At 47.5% G+C, this 18,497-nt stretch overlaps 1 protein-coding gene across 1 annotated transcript in view; it reads right to left on the bottom strand.

Annotated features, from left to right (window-relative positions):
• The window catches only part of PTPRT (protein tyrosine phosphatase receptor type T), a 795,219-nt gene that overhangs the window by 284,833 nt on the left and 491,889 nt on the right, over positions 1-18,497 (bottom strand). Inside the window, exons 11-12 of the mRNA XM_047852741.1 lie at positions 7,608-7,809; positions 6,186-6,288 (exon numbers count right to left, since the gene is read on the bottom strand). Of these exons, the coding sequence (XP_047708697.1) occupies positions 6,186-6,288; positions 7,608-7,809 (305 nt within the window). The remainder of the gene's footprint in view (positions 1-6,185; positions 6,289-7,607; positions 7,810-18,497) is intronic.

Raw genomic sequence — 18,497 nt, 5'->3', positions numbered from 1 at the left:
TCTGATTATCTTCCCGACAGAACTGCATTGTCCCAAATGGTAGCCGCGAGCTATGAATGACCCTGAAATTCTTTAAATTTAAATTAATTTAAGAAATAAACAAATTCAGTTCCTTAGTTACAGTGGTCATATTTCAAGTGCTCAATGATAGCCACATGTGGTTGGTGGCGACGACTGGACAGCACAGAGACTGGACATTTCCATCAGGGCAGAAAGTCAATGGGGCAGTAGCACTCTTCCAGATTTAGAAGCTGAAGGCAAGGCCTGTGAAGGGTACCTCCAGTCCCAGCACCTGCCATCTACCAGGTGCGCAAAACAGACGTGCGAAGTCACTTACTTACTTGTGTTTTGAGCACCTACTACATGCCGGACACTGTCCCAGGGAAAGGGAATCCATCAGTGTCAAGCCTCGGGTTTCCTGGGGCTCACAGTCTAGGGAGGGGAGGGCAAGAAACAAAACCAAAGGAAACATACTGGCAAGTGCATAACACAATTAAAGAAAGAATTATGAAGGAAGCCCCCTGGGCCCTGTTGAGTAAAAACTGGTAACGGGGCGGAGTGAAAGGGAATAAAACTAGAAAGGAAGGTTGCAGCCAGATTCTGATGGACCTGGCGTTCCATGTTAACAAGCTTGAACTCAACATAGTGGAAAGCCAATGAATGACCCATTTAAGAATTTTAAGGGAATCATGAGAATCTACCCCCCAAAACCAAGAGCACACTGTATATACACTGTATGTTATCTAACTTGACAATAAATTATACATATAAATTATATAAGAAGAATTTTAAGGGACACTCCAACAGCTCAGTGGAGGATGGACTGAAGGAAGAAAAATTGATGGGAGGCAAACCAGCAAGACCACCCGGGCAGGACAGGTGAAGCGTGGCAGAGGGGCAGAAGCAGCAGCTAATCCCGAAGTGATTCTAGACTGCACTGGACAGGTCCCTGTGACTGATGGGAGGGGAAGGAACACAGGGGAACGTCCCTGAAGAAGCCAACTGGGGCTCTGGGGCAGGATCTGCTACAGAATCTGGGGCTCTGCTTCAGGGACTGCATTTTGGGTGATAAATTCATGGCCAAGTTACTTTCTTATGAAGGTTACTACAGATACATCAGCGTGACAGGTGGGGCGTGGGGGAAGAAGGTTTGGCGGGTTCGAGTTGGAGCTGAATATTAGATTCTAGTCACTATTTGATTGATCTTTTAAGCAATTCTGGGATTCTGTCACTTAAAAACCAATAAATCTTTGAAGGCCTGAGGAAAGCAATGCAAAAGCAATAAATCTCCATTGTGGAGTATGAGAAAAATAGGCCAAGCTTCCGAGGTGGTTTGGATGGAGGGATGGGGGTGCAGGAGCCCCACACAACAATCTGCCCTTCTCCCCCTCGCCTCCCTGTGTGCCCAGTTCTACCAGGCAGAGTAGATTAGACCCATGGGGCTCCCCAGGGGCAGCAAGCAGCCAAGCAGGAGCTGGGGTCTGGCTAAGCCAGGACCAGAACGCTGCTGGCAGACGGAGGAAGAAAGCTACTTGGGTGGGGCCTGCAGCTGAGGCCCAGGGGTGAGGCTGCTGGAGAATGGGCTGCTCCACCCAGAGATGTGGGGTCCCGTTATGGGCTGGGCCTGCATAGTCCAGGGTTGGAGGTCCCCTGGGAAGGCATCTTGCCTGCCCCGGATTCTCTAGTTACTGGAAGCTCACTCCACAACAGCCCCACCGAAAAGTTACTGAGTCATCACTGAGCATCCCAGACACGGGGAACCCAGAACTTCTTGAGGGAGCAACGAACTCAGAAGCAGGAAGCAAGGTCCACACACAGACTTTGTGCAGAATGAGCTCCATGACCTTGGACCATTCAGTATCTTAGACTTCAGCTCCCTCCTGTGATACAGAGATGGTATGTCCCACCCAGCTCACTGAGTAATGATCACATGATACAGTGAAATTAAAGGAGCATTCAACTATAAAGTAGGAGTCCAGGCATCCGTGACCCAATCTATCTAGTGAGCTCATTGTGCCCTGTGGTTAGAGAGGAGCCTTCACTGTCTTCTCTATGCCCCCATGTCCCCCACCTGCGGGACTCTTCACTGGCCCACTTGCCAGGGGTGTGCTCATCTCTCTGGACAGTGCAGTTCTTCCATCAATATACTGTCCCCACAGGCTTCAAAGCATCTTGTTTTGCCACTTTCAGCTCAGTATTGTGTCTGCTCACCTGCTTGATGCCCCACCCCCCTTCCTGTTCACATGCACACTTGTCGAAAGTTAAGGCTCAAGAGGACAGGTGTGTATCTACCTTGTTTCCTGCTTAGCTCAGTTCCTGGGACATCTCAAGGGCTCAATAAATATGTGTTGAATGATATAATGGTCCACTGCCTCCCAGATGGGCATCCTAGTGCCTAGAGTTCAAGGTGAATGAGGGCTAAGGTAACTGAAATCTACTGGGATATTGCCACTACTGTCACTGCAGTTGACCTGGAAGTCATACTAACTGGCACTGGTTAATCTCCTTCCCTTCTTGGCAAATGCCCAAGCAACAGTCTGAAAATAATCCCAGAAACTGAGCCTATACCCACTCTCAATGATCCAGAGCCTTGGGAAGAAAAGCAGTCAGACATTTACAGACACCAAGCATTGCCCCTTTGAGCAGTGACATTTAATTTTTTTTTTTCCCAATGGAAATGTCACCAAAGTATGTCACGCACAACTTTCTCCTCGGGAGGTTGTGAGAAATGAGTGTTGGCTTAGGGTCAGCTGAACTGAGTTTAAGTTCTGTCTGTACCCCTTGCTTGTTTTGTGGCCTGAGTCAACTTACTTGGTTTCTATTTATCTCAGTTTCCATATCTGCAAAATGGGGGAGACGATTATCACAACGTTGTGAGGATACAGATAATTTATGTACAGGGACAGACATGCAGCAAGGGCTTACTTGTTAAATGGAAACCAGAAGCCTCTTTTAACTTGAAGACACAGAACCTAACGCTACATTTTTAGTTGAACCAGAACAGCTAATGAACACCCATGGCTGTGAGGGGCTATAGCACGTATGCCTCCCTGTTTGCTGAATCTCTGTGTCTGTTTTGTAGACCTGCCCTGTTTTTCTGCTGCTACTCACTGTCATTTCTCACTGCTACTGGGGCATTTCCATTCCCACCTCCTAATTTACTACAGTCTTAGGATGTATGAGCTTATTACAAAGATGTGCAAACTAAGAGCATGTAGGCTCAGAGGGAAAGTGTAAGGGGCACCTCTTTGGGGGAACTGGGAAAGCTTCCCCAGAAAAAAATAGTTTGGGCTGCTCAGAGGACCCCTTTTGGGAAGGGCTGGATGTAAATCTCATCTTTATCACTTGCTGACTATGTGAGCATGAACTTTAGTTTCCTCACTTCTAACAGGGATGTAATAATTCTAATAGGTTAGTCAAGGTTAAACTCTTGGAACGTAACAGTTGCTTACTTGCAATCCCACCCAGCAGCCAGTTGCCCAATAAAACATGGTGATAATTACTCCCATCTGTGTTCAGCTGGCTTCGATGAGTTTTCAGGGGTTCACAGACATATAATCTGATTCATCTTGAGGATGGGACCCTGAATCCTCTGTAGAAGAATTAACTTTATCCTGCCACTGGGCAAAACCAAGATTGCTTCTTTCTCAGTAAAATTTTTTTCTTTAAAAAGAAGTTTTTCTGAGACTTTGTGCTGGAAAGTAGTTAGGGGCTCCTAAGTAAAAAGCAACAGTCCTTCCTTCCCCATCATGGAATTAGGGTCTCAAAAGGCTTTGGAAATTTGAACAGGAAGGCAGTGGAGAACGCCGTGACCCTACAGAGAGGGTAGATTGTCAAACACTGTTTTGAAAGAACCTCCAAGTGCCACAGAGAAGAAGCAAAGCTAACAAATAACTCTCGAAGGTCTGCTCTGCTTTGGGTACTTCCGTATTTTGTGCTAAGCCTCTGCGAAATAGCTACCATCCATGCTTTCCAGATAAGGAAAACTGAGAGTCAGGGGGATTAAGTAACTCGCCCAAAGTCACACAGCAGTGTCAGAGCGGGATTTCAATCTACTGCTGGTCCGCTGCCACCAAAGTCAGGATGGAGAGGTCCATCGCCCCACCCAGCAGCCAGCACACTACAGTGAGCTACATGGAATCTGCACCTGCCGGGAAGCCACAGTGGGATTGCAAGTGATGAAGTCCCCTTGCTGATTTGTAGCCTTGCAGTAATGAAAGGGAGTACCTGGGTCTGCAATATAAAGGTCGTGGGCTTTTGGTCAGATCTGACCTATGCACCTGGGTCAGCAGCTAACTTGCTGTGTAAAGTGGGGCAAGCTGTTGCTTTTTTCTGGACCATACTTTCATCATCTGAGAAGCTTTCTAAGATTTTGAAGTGGTGACTGATGCTGCTGTATGAGAGGTAAGAGCTGGGAAAGGGAGCGAGGCACTGGTGGCCTGAACGGAACACATGATTTGGCACCTATAGGCCCTGCACTCAAGTTCAGCTTTCCTACTTTTTTGTGTGCCCTTGGGCACTTCTGAGCCTCAATTTCTTCATGTGAAAATGAGGACCATCACTTAGAGAATGTGTAAGAGAGTGAAATCTATGTACAGAGAGAATCAAATGAAAATGTTGCATGAGAGTAACAGGAAGAAAAGTAGTAACTCAAGTAATTATTCATATGACATAAGAGCCACCACCTGTTTTGGCTCATCACAGGTAGGACAGTCCTGGAACATATGTGGAGAACATAGTTCTCCTATGTGGAGAACATAAGGCGAGAGTTCTATAGCCAGGTGCTCCACAAACACCACACACACCCACTGCAAGGCCTGAAGGATTCACCTGACTTAGGGTAGAACACAGTCCAAAATCTTTAGAAGAGATGAGAACTTCCAAATTGCTGCAGTTGATTTCATTTGCTCCGCCACCTACAATTTCTGGGTAGAGCTGGATCTGGTTTGGAAAACAGATAACTAGACCATCTCAGTTGCCTCCATCCTGGCTGGTCTCCCAGTCTCTGGTGTCACAAGAGTGATATTGCATGTGGCTATCCAGTGGCTACCTGTGACCCCTCAAACAAACTGGAGATTCTCAAACATGGCCCCCATTCTCACCCGACCACTCCTGCCTTGACCTTTAGGCTAAAGTAAATTCCAGAGCCTTGGATTAACTACTACCCATGCATCAGGCTGCTTCTCTCCTTCATGCCTTCCTAATGCTCGACCCTCTTACTGCCTTGGCAACATCTTATATCACATTTAAGAGACAGCTCGGTGTCACCTGAGAATGTCAGCTGGGAATTTCTTCTCTATAAGCATACACTGTATTGCAATTATGTTTTCATGTTTCTTGTTTCCCAACTGAAGTTTAACTTTCCTTAGGAAATGACTTATTCACAGCTAGTTTGCTACTGTCTCCTAAGTGGTTAAACAGTGGCTGGCCCTGAGCAACTTGCTCAACAGGTGTTTCTTGAAGGAATGGATGAATAAATGAATCATTTGGGTCCCTTGTGCCCCACCATTCCTGGTAGATAAGATACTCAATGCATGCTTGTTTAACTGAACTGAGCCAAATTGAAAGCCACTGCCCTTGTGCAGAGTGCAGTTGTTTCCAAGAGATACCCACCTTCCTGGCAACCGTGAGCCTGGGGACTTGCACTGGCTCAGCTTAGCTACTGAACTACTTGCACTGCCTTGGCCAGAAGTATGCTCCTCAACTCCAACAACCTCTTGTGAAAGTCAGCAGTATGACCTTGCAAGTCCTCCTGAGGGACTCTAGTACCCCAAGGCCCTAACTGGACCAGCCTGGAGGTCTTGTCCCATTTACATGATTAGTTTGTTTGTAGAATTCAGCAAGTCGGTCCATGTGTCTGTTATGGCAGTCATATATGGAAAGGATATCCTTCCAGGAGATTCTGTTTCCATGCCTCCAACCCCACTAAATAAACTGACCATAGGTGTGTTCCAGGAAGTTCTCTCCCAGCCCTCCTCATGTCCCCATCAGCATGTTCCCTCTGAACCCGTCCTAATTCCTCACTGCTGGGGGAGAGACTCTTGGCCTAGTGGCACCCCCTGAACTGAGTTTGGGGCTGCTGATTCTCATTTTCCAGAAGCCTCACTTCTAGCCAGTCCTGTTCATGGGCACTGCACGGTGCAGAGAAGAAAAAGCACGAAGTCCAGGAGAAGAACCCTCCTCACCTGACAGGGGCTCCCCGTGACTGAGCAGGCTTCAGCATCACCGTGATGGTCGTGTCCGTTTCATTCAGTGGGGTGTCTGTGTCATATTCCGGCATCGATGGAGCTGGACAGAGAGAGGAGGGCACTCAGCACAGAACTCCTGCTAACTACCTCCCCTGCTGCCATTCCTAAAGACACCCAGGATGGCCAGAAGGAGGACACTGGGAAAGGGCTGGGCGAGAGTCACATGGCATCCCAGGTTTTCAGCACAGTTCTTCCAACCTGCCTGTGGGTCCCTTCAAGGTGCAGAAGATAGAGGGGAAGGATGGCAGTGATGTGGCCACTAGCCCTCAGCAATCAAAGAGTTCCACACCATAAACTGATGAATGCAGGAAGGGTAAGTACTTAACAAAGATGTAAAAGCAGAGTCGACCTCCTTAAACACATCTGAAATGCAAATTACAGCAGTGATGAACTAGTTCCTCTTATCTTTTCTCTCTCTCTTTTTCACGAGACCCTCCCTTCTCTTATCCCTGACTGATGGGAAGACAACGTAATCTAATCCCTTGGGAAGCTAATCTAGCCATCTGTATGATGAGCTATTAAAACCCATAGCCCTTTTAATTCAGTATTTCAATTTCTGGAATTTAATGCTGAAGTTATAATCCAAACCAAGGAATTAAACTGTATTCTGTAACATGTTTACTGAAGAGTTATTTTCTAAAAACATGCAACCACAGGGGAATGTTTAATTAAATTACGTCCATCCGCTTGACAGAACATTATCATGAAAGCAATGTACCAACATGTTAGATGCTTATGGTATAAAGATAAGTGAAAACATTAAGTTGCAAAAACCACTGTGGGTGTCTATGCAAAATACGTATGCATGCACGCCAGAGGTTTTGCAAAACTTGTAAATTTTAAAATGGGATCTGAGATAATTCCGTGTTGAATGTGTCTGGCAGTGGAGGGGACCCTACTGGTGACCAGGCGGGTGAAATCTCAGACATCCATGGCATTGGAACATCCATCCATCCATCCATCCATCCATCCATCCATCCATCCATCCAACATTTCATGAGAACCTTTGGCTGTGCCCTGTACTGCCAAAAGAATATTCTTGAAAAGAAATCATATTTTTACAAACGAATTTGTATGGGAAGAAGATGTCCTATTTAATGCAATTGTATGATAAATTATTTGGTGAATCACTTAGTGTTCCCTCTGGTCTAGTCTAATTAGTATGTTTTTTACACTTTAGGAGGTTTGTGGATTTGGTTTCTTCACGAACTACAGTGATACACGCCAGGGGATGCATCCTCTTACTTGCTCCAATACCATGAGGTGACAGCTGGCTCTGCCCTTTTTCACTCCCAGGAAAATTATGAATGGGGAAAAAACAGACCACCCTTCTTCCTTTCCCCTTTCTAAGACACATACCTGAAATTTTGGTGGCAATCCTAGTGGTGACAGGGGGCCCAAAGCCTTTTGCTGTGCTGGCCTTGATGGTGAAGGAGTAGGTGGTCCCCGGGTACAGACCCACAAAGAGGTGGTGGGTTTCATTCCGGAGCTTGAACACTTTCCCCCGCTGGCTGGAGAGGTCGGCACTCGGGTCCAGCGAGCCAACAGCCTTGTAGTTGATCTGTACAACAAGCCAGCAAACAAATAAATACCTCGCACGGGAAGCTAGATGGAGCTCATCCAGGGGAATGTCAGGAGAGCAAAGGAGAAGGAGGCATGTAAGTTTGAACAGCAAGTTCTGCTGGGATCGTCCATCTTACAGATGGTCCCAGCCTCGCAAGAAGAGCACTGTGGACATGCGCCAGAGTGCTGCTGCCCAACAGAAATAGAATGTGAGCCACACCTACGCTTTTCAATCATCTAGTGGGCACATGAAAAGAAAGTAAAAGAAGAAAGTAAAATTAATTTTCACATTTTGTTGAACCTGATATATGCAGAGTATTAGTATTTCAACCTGTAATCAACACAAACATTTAATGTGGTATTTTAGATTCTATTATGCATATTAAGTCTTAGACATCTAGTACGTAGTCTGTCCTTATGGCACATCTCCATTTGGACTAGCCAAGTTTCAAAAGCTCTGTAGCCCCGTGTGGCCAGCGGCTGCCACATTGGACAGCACAGCTGTAGAGCAGTGTTTATGTGTGACGTCTGACAAGAATGGCTTGGAAGGCCACTTAAGAATGCAGCCTCCTCACCCCTTCCTCCCCATGGTGCTCTCTGCTGCTTTCTCATGCGGTGTCTTGTTCCTCTTCCCTAAACCTCGGGGCATCAGGATATTTATCTCATTTAAATGTTGGAGAAATGGAGACTCAACTGAAAGTAACCTGCATTAAGTCAGCACTTTCCAAACTTTCTGTGGTGAAGGCCCAGTTTTGTGTTTCCCAATCCATTGCTGGCCCATAATGATCTGCAGACCCCATCGCGTGGGACTCATCATGTGAGTCTGGTAATAGCCACACCGGTCTGCACTCTGTGTAACCAGACACGCCCACTCCTCCCACACGGAGGCTGTGGCAATGTCAAGGGACCATGAGAGCTTCTAAGTGCTCACTCTCTATTTCTGCACTTACCCTGCTGTGAGAGTAACAAAAACCGTTGGCATCCCAGCACCAGCCCCCATAGATCACAATTTTGTGTGCCACATTTGCAGGTCACACAGTTGTTAAAGTGACAAACACAGGATTGTATGTTTATTTGTTTCATCTAGTTTGTCCTATTAAACATGTCTTATTAGGGGTCCCTGAGTGGCTCAGTCGGTTAAGCCTCGGACTTCGACTCAGGTCATGATCTCACGGTTTGTGAGTTCGAGCCCCGCATCGGGCTCTGGGCTGATAGCTCAGAGCCTGGAGCCTGACTTGGATTCTGTCTCCCTCTCCCTCTACCCCTCCCCTGCTTGCACACTGTCTCTCAAAAAGAAAAATAAACATTAAAAAAATGTCTTTAATTAGAGTATAACATACATACAGAAACTATACAGTCCAACGAATTTTTATTAACTGGACACATGCGTATCACTAGCACCCGGCTGAAAGAACATTACCAGAACCAAGATGTAGCCTGCGTGCCCCCTTCCAATCCCTCCCCACCACCCTTCAGCAAGGATAACCTCTATCCTGACTTACACACAGCACAGACTAGTGTTGCCTGCTCTTGTACTTTTTATCCGTGGAAGTATACAGGGCGGCTTCTTTCGCTCCACATTGCGGTTGTGAGAGGCGTGCGGGCTGTCATGTGTAGCTCTAGGCCATGCATCCTCATGGTTGTTCAGGGTTCTACCCTTGACGCACGACTAAACCCAGGTCTGTTGGATCTAAAAGCTGTGCTCCTTACTCTAGAAGTTGCTGCCCGGCCCGGAGACAACATCGCATTAACTAAAGGATGCATTCACTCATTGATTCACTTGTTCCTTCACAAACGTGTCCTGCATACGCCTGCACCCTGGGGCCTGCACTGCACAACTGTTGCATACACAGCCAATGTGAACACAAGCTTGACCCCGTGCCCAGGTGTCTTCCTTTCTGAGCAATGTAGGTCAACGACACACACACCTTCTATCACTTTGTCTTCGGTCAAGAATGTCTTCTATGTGCCAGGAAGGCCAAACCCAGACAGAAACAGGAACACACCAACTTTACCTCAAAAATAAGCCGTTTGCGTTTTCTGGCAAGGGCGCCACGTGTTTTAGAGAAAGAGGTAACTTCTCTGTCAAGCAGTAGCAATTGACGCTACATGCCGAGAAGGAGACAGACCGGACTCCTCAGAGCAGAGCAAGCCCCAGAGGAAAAACACACTGAGCTAAAGGATTTGGGCACATTGCAAGGAAAGCCTGGGCAGGAATACCTGTCCTGCAGGTCCTCAGTGAACCTGTCCCCAGCTTTCCCTCTGGTCACCCCCACCTGCTCCGCTTCTCAGAGAGAAACAAGGCAACCATCTGCCTCTCTGTGCTTGAGGGCTGTCCTGGGGGGGGGGGGGGGCACTCGCCTGCGCTGGGTAATTGGCGCCCCCAGCGGCTAGAATGATGGTAGTTGATGCACACAGTCCCTGGGCTCCCCCCATGTGACACTCCTGCAGCATCCCAGGGGACTTCCTGGAGGGATTCCACTCCGACTGCCTCCAACATAGCTGGCTGGGAAACACATCTATCACTGGCTACAGTCCCTTCCTTTCCCTTCCCCACTCCCACCTCTCGGTGTTTCAGGGTCACCAAACTAAGACAGTGTGCTCAGGGAGGTATCTCAGGGGAGAAGTGAGCTGATGGCAGAGGATAACACAGAGTCAGAGCAGCAGTGAAACATTCTAGGGTCTCGGCAGACGGAACCACCTGGGCAAAGGCCTGGGGTAGGAACAGTCTTGGGAGAACTGAGGAAAACCCAGTGTGACCGGCAGTGGTGAGCCAAGCAAATGGGGAGCTGAGTCCCCAGTGTGCAGCTGGATTCAGGTTTCCTGGTGACACAAGAACAGAGACACCCAGAGAGCTCTGACGGGTGGCAGCCAAGCCTAGGTTACCAGTGCTCATGCATCCTTTTGAAATTCTGTCCCCGTCCCCCTGCCTGGGCTGGTGGCAACCACACTGATATACAGACACTGGGAGGTAAAACTCATGCCTTATTTACTAGCCAATTCCTTTTCTGCACTCCAAATTCAATCCAAAAGCGACTCAATTTCCACCGAGCTGTCAATATAATATACCGCGCTCCCCTGCTCTCCTAACCTTTCCTGGTATTACAGGATCCTCACTTACTTGTAATGAAACACTATGAATAAATCAATGTATGTTAATATAGCGTGCCTTCAATTTTTTATGAAGGGCTTCACCAAATCTAATTCCCACTGCTTTGTCAGAAACAGTCTCTGAAAAATTTAACATGCAAGTTTTACGAAGTTAGTGGGGGGATGGACTGGGTAAGGAAAGCCAGAAGGTGAGAAAAATGGAATGGGATGGAGCTTGTGGCCGTAAAATGTGTAATGTAATGTGAATCTTTGGAAGCGGAGGAAGCGCAAGATTTGTTAGAACGGCAAACATAAAATAAAAAGTTTGTGGGGGAAAGGGTGCTGAGCTGCCTGTCAACCTGAGTCTCTTTTGATTGCTGTCAGTGAGATTCCTGGTCAGAAGCCAGAATGAGAACTTTGTAAGGAGAATCCAGTCACATTACCCCTTAGTATCAGAAAAGCAGTGGTTCCCCATTGCTCTTGGGATTAAGAGCAAGTCCTTATGCTGTGGTTTTCATCAGCTCTCTACATGAGCTGGCCTCCCCTCCCCTCCCTCCTGCATTCCAAGACTCTATTTCAATATCTGAAAAGAACTGCAGTCTCTTTGGCCACAGGACCCTTGCACCAACTATTCTGTCAGCTCAGAACACTTTTTCCCTTCCCATGCCTCCCTTTCACCCAATTAATGACTCCTTATCCTTACATCACACTTAAAATGTTTTAACAAACATGGTTACCAGAGGGGTGAGGGTGGGGGAATGGGTGAAACAGGGGAAGGGGATTATGAGTATATTTATCATGATAAGCACTGAGTAATGTATAGAACTGCTGAATAACTGGGGCATCTGGGTGGCTCAGTTGGTTAAGTATATAACTTCGGCTCAGGTCATGATCTCATGGTCCATGAGTTCAAGCCCCACATTGCACTCTATGCTGACAGCTCAGAGCCTAGAGTCTGCTTTGGATTCTGTCTCCCTCTCTCTCTGCCCCACTCCTGCTTGTACTCTGTCTCTCTTCCTCTCTGAAATAAACATTAAAAAAAAAAAGAATTGCTGAATAACTACATTGTACAGCTGAACCTATAATACCATAACATATAATACTGCATGTTAACTCTACTGAAATTAGAAAATAAATAAATTAAAGGCACCCTCCCCCCACAAATGTCACTTTTCATGAGTGCCTCCTCTGACTCTCCAGTCCACCTACTTTATGTTCCCCCAAATAACATCTCCCTCCTTTGAACAACTAATTTTGCACTTAACCATGCAATTGTTTCACTCAATGTTTCACTAGCCCAAGAGTTGAAAAAGTAAAGCCAGAAAGCCTTAACCATGCAATTGTTTCACTCAATGTTTCACTAGCCCAAGAGTTGAAAAAGTAAAGCCAGAAAGCCAAATGGGTCTCATCATCTGTTTCGGTAAGTAAAAGTGGATCGGAGCACAGCCACACCACTCGTTTATGTATCACCTCCAGCTGCTTATCCACTACCAGGGTGGGACTTGAGTCGTTGTGGCAGAGGGCCTACGGCTCACACTCTCTAAAATATTCACTCTCTGGTGCTTTATAGAAAGAGTCTGCTGAACCCTGTAGTAGACTCTAAGCTCCAAAATGGCAAGGATCTGAGGCAGATTTTGTTCCACACTTCCTCCCCTTGCACGCATGAATGAATGATCAACTAGCTGGGTGGCTTGAGCAATTTGCTTAACTTCCCTGAGGCTAGGGGTTCTTCAAGGGTTAAATCATAATCTTAACTTCAGTTTCCGTTTTTTTTTTCTTTTTTTTTTTAAGCCAGGCACCCCAAGTGCTATTGGCTTTTTTTTTTTTAATTTTTTTTTTCAACGTTTATTTATTTTTTGGGACAGAGAGAGACAGAGCATGAACGGGGGAGGGGCAGAGAGAGAGGGAGACACAGAATCGGAAACAGACTCCAGGCTCTGAGCCATCAGCCCAGAGCCCGACGCGGGGCTCGAACTCACGGACCGCGAGATCGTGACCTGGCTGAAGTCGGACGCTTAGCCGACTGCGCCACCCAGGCGCCCCCAGTTTCCGTTTTATATTGCAGAGCGACCCCTGCTTCTTTACTCCTGGAAAGCAGCTCCTCTGCTCAGAAGTAAGGCTCCAGGGGGTCCACGAATGACTTCTCTTGCCTTTGCATCAAGGCTCTGGCTGCAGCACACCAGAGGAACAAGCAGCCTTTCTACCCTGGGCTACAGAGGATGGGGCAAGAGAGGCAGGAGGAACAGAAGCAATGATTTTCCTCAAAGAGCCCCATCAGGAAGGGCCTGTTTCTTACTCACACTGAGACAGCGCCGTGCCACGCTCCGGGCACTGGCTGAGCACGGGGTGAGTTCAGATGGCAGAGCTGACAAGATTCTCGTCCTGAGAATGAGATGCTACATGAGGGTTGAGGGAAGATAGGAGATAAAGTAGGGATGAAGGAAGTGGCCAGAATGCAGAAGCGGGGGGGGGGGGGGGGGGGGAGGGTCAGAAGATGCAATCGGGACAAAAACACAACTTGGGGGCACTCACTCTGTGCCAGGCACTGTGAGGGGGCCTCACACAAACACCGTCTCATTTAATCCTCAAAAAGAAGATGTGGGCTCTTTATGGTCATTCCCATTTCTTAGCTGTGGAAACCGAGGCCAAGAGAGGTATCAAGTCAAAGCTGGCGTGAGGGAAGTGATGTGTGCCATCAGGTGGTATGCTACAAGGACAGATGGGAACCATGAAGCATTCTCTGCTGCCTCTACTTCACCTTGGTCTCATCTCTCAGCTCGTGTGTGTATGTGGGTGCCATTATGCGGCAAGAACTTGGACAAGTCTACTAGAATACCTCGAGATGCCCTGGGAGGACCAGAGGGCTGTTCAAAGAGCTCACTCAACAACAGATGACCCCAAGTGGAGGAAACCCCTAACAGCATCAGCTGGCAGTGGGGGTAGTATAAATTGCATCAAGACCAGCCCTCCTACAGCTTGATGCTCCAGAAGCATACTCTATAGCTTAGCACCTTCGTGCTATGCCCATGCTGTCTTCATCTTAAGCCCTGTGGGGGAGGGGGATGTCAGCACCCTGAAGTTATGCATCCCATCTACTCCCAACTTTCCCCCAATGGCTTCCAGCCCATACCCTGGAGGTCTCAACCTAGTCGAGTCTTAAGGCTACCAACACAGTCAGTTCATTTTATTTTATTTTTTTTTCAACGTTTATTTATTTTTGGGACAGAGAGAGACAGAGCATGAACGGGGGAGGGGCAGAGAGAGAGGGAGACACAGAATCGGAAACAGGCTCCAGACTCTGAGCCATCAGCCCAGAGCCTGACGCGGGGCTCGAACTCGCAGACCGCGAGATCGTGACCTGGCTGAAGTCGGACGCTTAACCGACTGTGCCACCCAGGCGCCCCTGTCAGTTCATTTTAAAAACAGTTACATTAACTTTATTTTTCTTTAAACTAAAAAAAAAAAAAAAACAATGGTTAAAATATTTTGTCCTTTTTTGGACCCACTATAAAAGTGTTACAGGCACGGTCTTAGCCATCTTGGTGACCTCCAAGGTAAACATACAAAAAGAGATCTATTCAAGGTAATCCCTTCTTGTTAGAAGTGTTAATGTTGTCTCTTGGTTTCCTGAAAATTAAAAAAATAAAATGCAAACATGTTCCTTCTGCAACAGCGTGAATGCACAGATGGCTGAAATGCACATGCCAGTGACTTCTTGGCCATGGGGCCCTTGTTTTTCCTTGAGAGCGGAGGACTGTAACAACAGCAGAGAAATGATAGTGAATGACACAAATACTGCTGCTCCCGGTGTTTCTAACACTGTTGAGCCAGCAAAAGAACGCATGGGTTTGCCACTTTGTGCACAGACAGCTACTGCTTTTGCCTCTGTTGAAACGGGGTCATTTTCTCAATCAACAAATGCTCACCGAGAACCTACTCTGTGCTAGACTCTGCTCCGGGCTCTGGAAAAAACATCGGTGAAGAAGACCCAGTTCCTGACTTTGGGGACAAGTGGAGGCATTAATGGATATTGCAGGAAACCGAGTCCTGGAGGAGCACAGATCTGGGAGTGACCAGTTCTGCCATAGAGAGTGAGGACAGGCATCCAGAGAAGCTGCCACAGTGTTGGGTTGGGCCCATGTTCCTCAGCCCAGACTCCAAAGCACAGAATGCCCTAGAGACCTTTTAAACAGTATATCAATGCCTGCACCCTACCCTGAACTAAGCGAATCAAACTCTTCTGGGTACAAAGGCCTTGACATTGGAACCATTTTCAATTTCTCCAGGAGATTTGATTGGGCAGCCAGGGATGACAGTGGTAGAAATGGACCCTTCACCATAAAGGGGATTAAGCAGAAGAATTACACAATGTGGCCTGTGCCAAGGAAACGTGCCCTCACATGGCATGCTTGAAGGAAGGAAACTGACCACGGGAGCACTACAGTGGTAACGGCTGCAGGCAGGGTTGTGGGTGAATGCTGGAGCTGGTGGACCACGCTGAGGAGGAATAAAATGTTTGCACAGCTTCATCTCCCCCAGAGTTACTAGCTGCTGTTGTGGCTTCAGCAGCAGAAAAAATTCTTTGGCACCCCTCCCCCCCTAGGAAGGGGAGCCTAATTCCTCTCTGGTTGAGGATGGACCTAGTGACTCACTTTATTTATTTTTAAATGTTTATTTATTTTTGAGAGTGGGGAGGGACAGAGAGGGAGGGAGAGAACCCCAAACAGGCTCCTCACTGTTACTGTGGAGCCCAATGTGGGGCTCGAACCCATGAACTGTCATAACCTGAGTTGAAGTCAAGAGTCAGATGCTTAACTGAAGCAGCCACCCAGGTGCCCTCCCCCTAGTGACTCACTTTAAATAGACCTAGGATAAAAGGGGAAAAAGACTAGCTTAAAGAGGAGAGACCCAGCTGACACTACCTTAACCAAGTGATCAAGGTCAACAATACCAATGAAAAGTCATTTTGAGCTCAAGAGCCCCCTCGTATGATGTGATGAGAAGGGTGCACACCTACTGTGGGCTTTTGCCCCAGAATCTCAGCCCATCAATAAAAACAACAACAACAACAACAACCACCACAACAATAACAACAAAAAAGACCAGGCACACCCAGAGTCAATACTGGTCAGGATTCTTAAAAACTGTCAAGGTCATCAAGACAAGAAAAGACTGAGATGCTATCACAGAGTGGAGGAGGAGGAGGAGGAGGAGGAGGAGGAGGAGGAGGAGGAGGAAACGTGACATCTAAATGCTATATGGGAACCTAGAAGGGAAAAAAGGACACCTGTGGAAAAACTCGGGAAATCTGAGAAAAAAGTCTGCACGCTAGTCAGCAGTAAAGCACTGATGTGAATTCTCAGAGTGGATAACTGTACCATGACTACATAAACATGAACATTCAGGGAAGTTGTGCACTATTTTTTTTCTGCACTATTTTTGCAACTTCTCTGTAAATTTAGAATTATTTCAAAATAAAATGTTTAAGCAACAACAACAAAAAGTGGCAGGCTGGGTTTTGGCACCGGTGAGGTCTTCGTGGCTGCAGAATAGAATCTACAACAGATATTCACTGAGCTCTTGCCTGGGGCCCATGCTGAGCCGTGGGGAGCCTTCGGAAGCTTACAGTCCGGTCAGGGAGATAGGCACACCCACAGGAAGGAGTGGCAAAGGCACAGGAGGATTACTGCTCTGAAGGAAGGGACAGTGCTTCTCGTGACAGAGAAGGTTTCCGGGGCCACAAAGTCTTCCCCACAGAGTGTGAAGGTGTTAACCAGGTAAAGGAGTGAGAGAAGCTGGGAGACAGAGGACAGTGGAGGAAGTGGAAGCTACAGAGATGCTCTTGGGAGGATGGCTGCCGGCCTGTGCAGTGCTTCTGTGCAAACTAGGAAAAGGCACCTCTCCAGGCAGATGCAGGCCCTCTCCATCCCAGCCTCCCCCCCCCCCCCATACATCAGTGAGCTGAGGGTGCCTCAGTGACAAGAAAAAGATATACCTTTCTTAATGCCTAATCATAGTCCTACGGGCAAATACAGCCCAGTGCTTTGCTGTGCTTAGTGGATTTCACCCTCTTGGTGGTGTGTCTTTGTGCAGTACATGAACTATGCAACAGAACGTGACAGTCCTGCTTTGAGGTTGGTCATGGAAAGCTTTTTAGGAATACTTAAGTGCTTCAATTTTACCTTGAGGATAATAGAGAGCCATTAAAGGAGATGGTAGGCTATTAAGAGAGATACAAGGTCATACCCTAGCGTAAGAACAATGCTACTGAAATTGTGGTCCATAGGCAAGATAAGATCAGCATCACCTAGGAGTTTGTTAGAGATGCAGATTCATGGGCCTATCCCAGACCTACTGATCAGAATGTCTGGCTGGTGAAGATCCCCACAAATGTGCGAGTAAGGAGGAGCCAACACTGGCACCAGGCCTGAAGGTGATGAGACTTCTAAGGCTGAACACCAATGGGAAGATCTGTGAATGTCCCCTGGCCTGGTCCTTCCGAGGCTGCCGACATTCAGGAACGGGAAGAGTGGGGGAGGGAAGACCACTGGATTTCTGTCTCGCAGAAACCTATGCTGAAACCCCAAACCACCACTTACTGAGAGTTGAGTGCCTAGGATCTATTTTGTAACCTCACCTGCCAAAGCGCTCTGCTAACACTTGCCAGGGCTTGCCAGCCTTCTGTGGTTCCCAGGGTCAGAGGCCCAGGCTGTGGGTTTGGTCTGCTGTGCCAGCACCTGCCTGGGCTGCGCTCCTTCCCTGGAGCTGCCAGCACAAGGCACGGTGCCTACAATGGCCGGGTCGGTCAGTCCTGCGGCCGCCCTGCAGGGAGCTCGTTCCAGACGTGTGTGCACACCCTCGGTTGCCAAGGATCAAAGAGGTGTTGTAGAAGGAAGCTGGCTTGTTTGCCCAACATGGCTTTTGCTGATTTCCAATCAATATCCCGTTCACTGACTTTGGCTGGTTTCCTGGTGGCTCTGGGATCAAACACTAGGAGAAAGCATGCTCAGAATCCAGTTGGCCCAGGGTCATTAATATTCACCACCCAGCAACCCAACCTGCAAAGTTTGGTCAGCAGGTGGTAATAACAGGAACTAACATTTATTGAGTGCTTACCTTGGGCACCTCACTCCCTTCCTTAAATCAACACCTTGCCCTTCAGCTCCTGGACAGACTGTTGGTGAGTATGTTCCTGTCAATACATGCCCCCCACCCCGCAGCCCCTTTAATCCTTATCCCTGGGCTACTCTCAGTGTCTGCCTCTCCCCTCCTCAGGGTCCTCACAAGGGAGGGATATTCTGATCATTTCACTCTGTCAAACTGCTCTGAATTTCAAAGACACAGTCAGATTCCCATAACAGAGCCACCAGAAACTCTGATGGCTCTAAAATCTTTCTTCCTAAACTGTCATAATGCAGCTTAATAATAGGAAGCTTGAACTTGCTTTCAGCTTTTAATCTCATGCTGGGGTGCCCTGGGTGCTATGATTTTGTCATTTTCACAGAAACCTTCTTGCTTAATGAGTCTGTCTAGTGATATTCCCAGTTGTTTCTAGTCTGCATTGCAATACTTCTTGGGTTTCTAAATGTAAGCCGC

This window comes from Prionailurus viverrinus, chromosome A3 (assembly GCF_022837055.1).
Source record: "Prionailurus viverrinus isolate Anna chromosome A3, UM_Priviv_1.0, whole genome shotgun sequence".
In the NCBI taxonomy this organism is placed as follows: Eukaryota; Metazoa; Chordata; class Mammalia; order Carnivora; family Felidae; genus Prionailurus; species Prionailurus viverrinus.
Note: the sequence above shows the minus strand (reverse complement) of the source record. Positions and strands in the feature narration are given on the sequence as shown.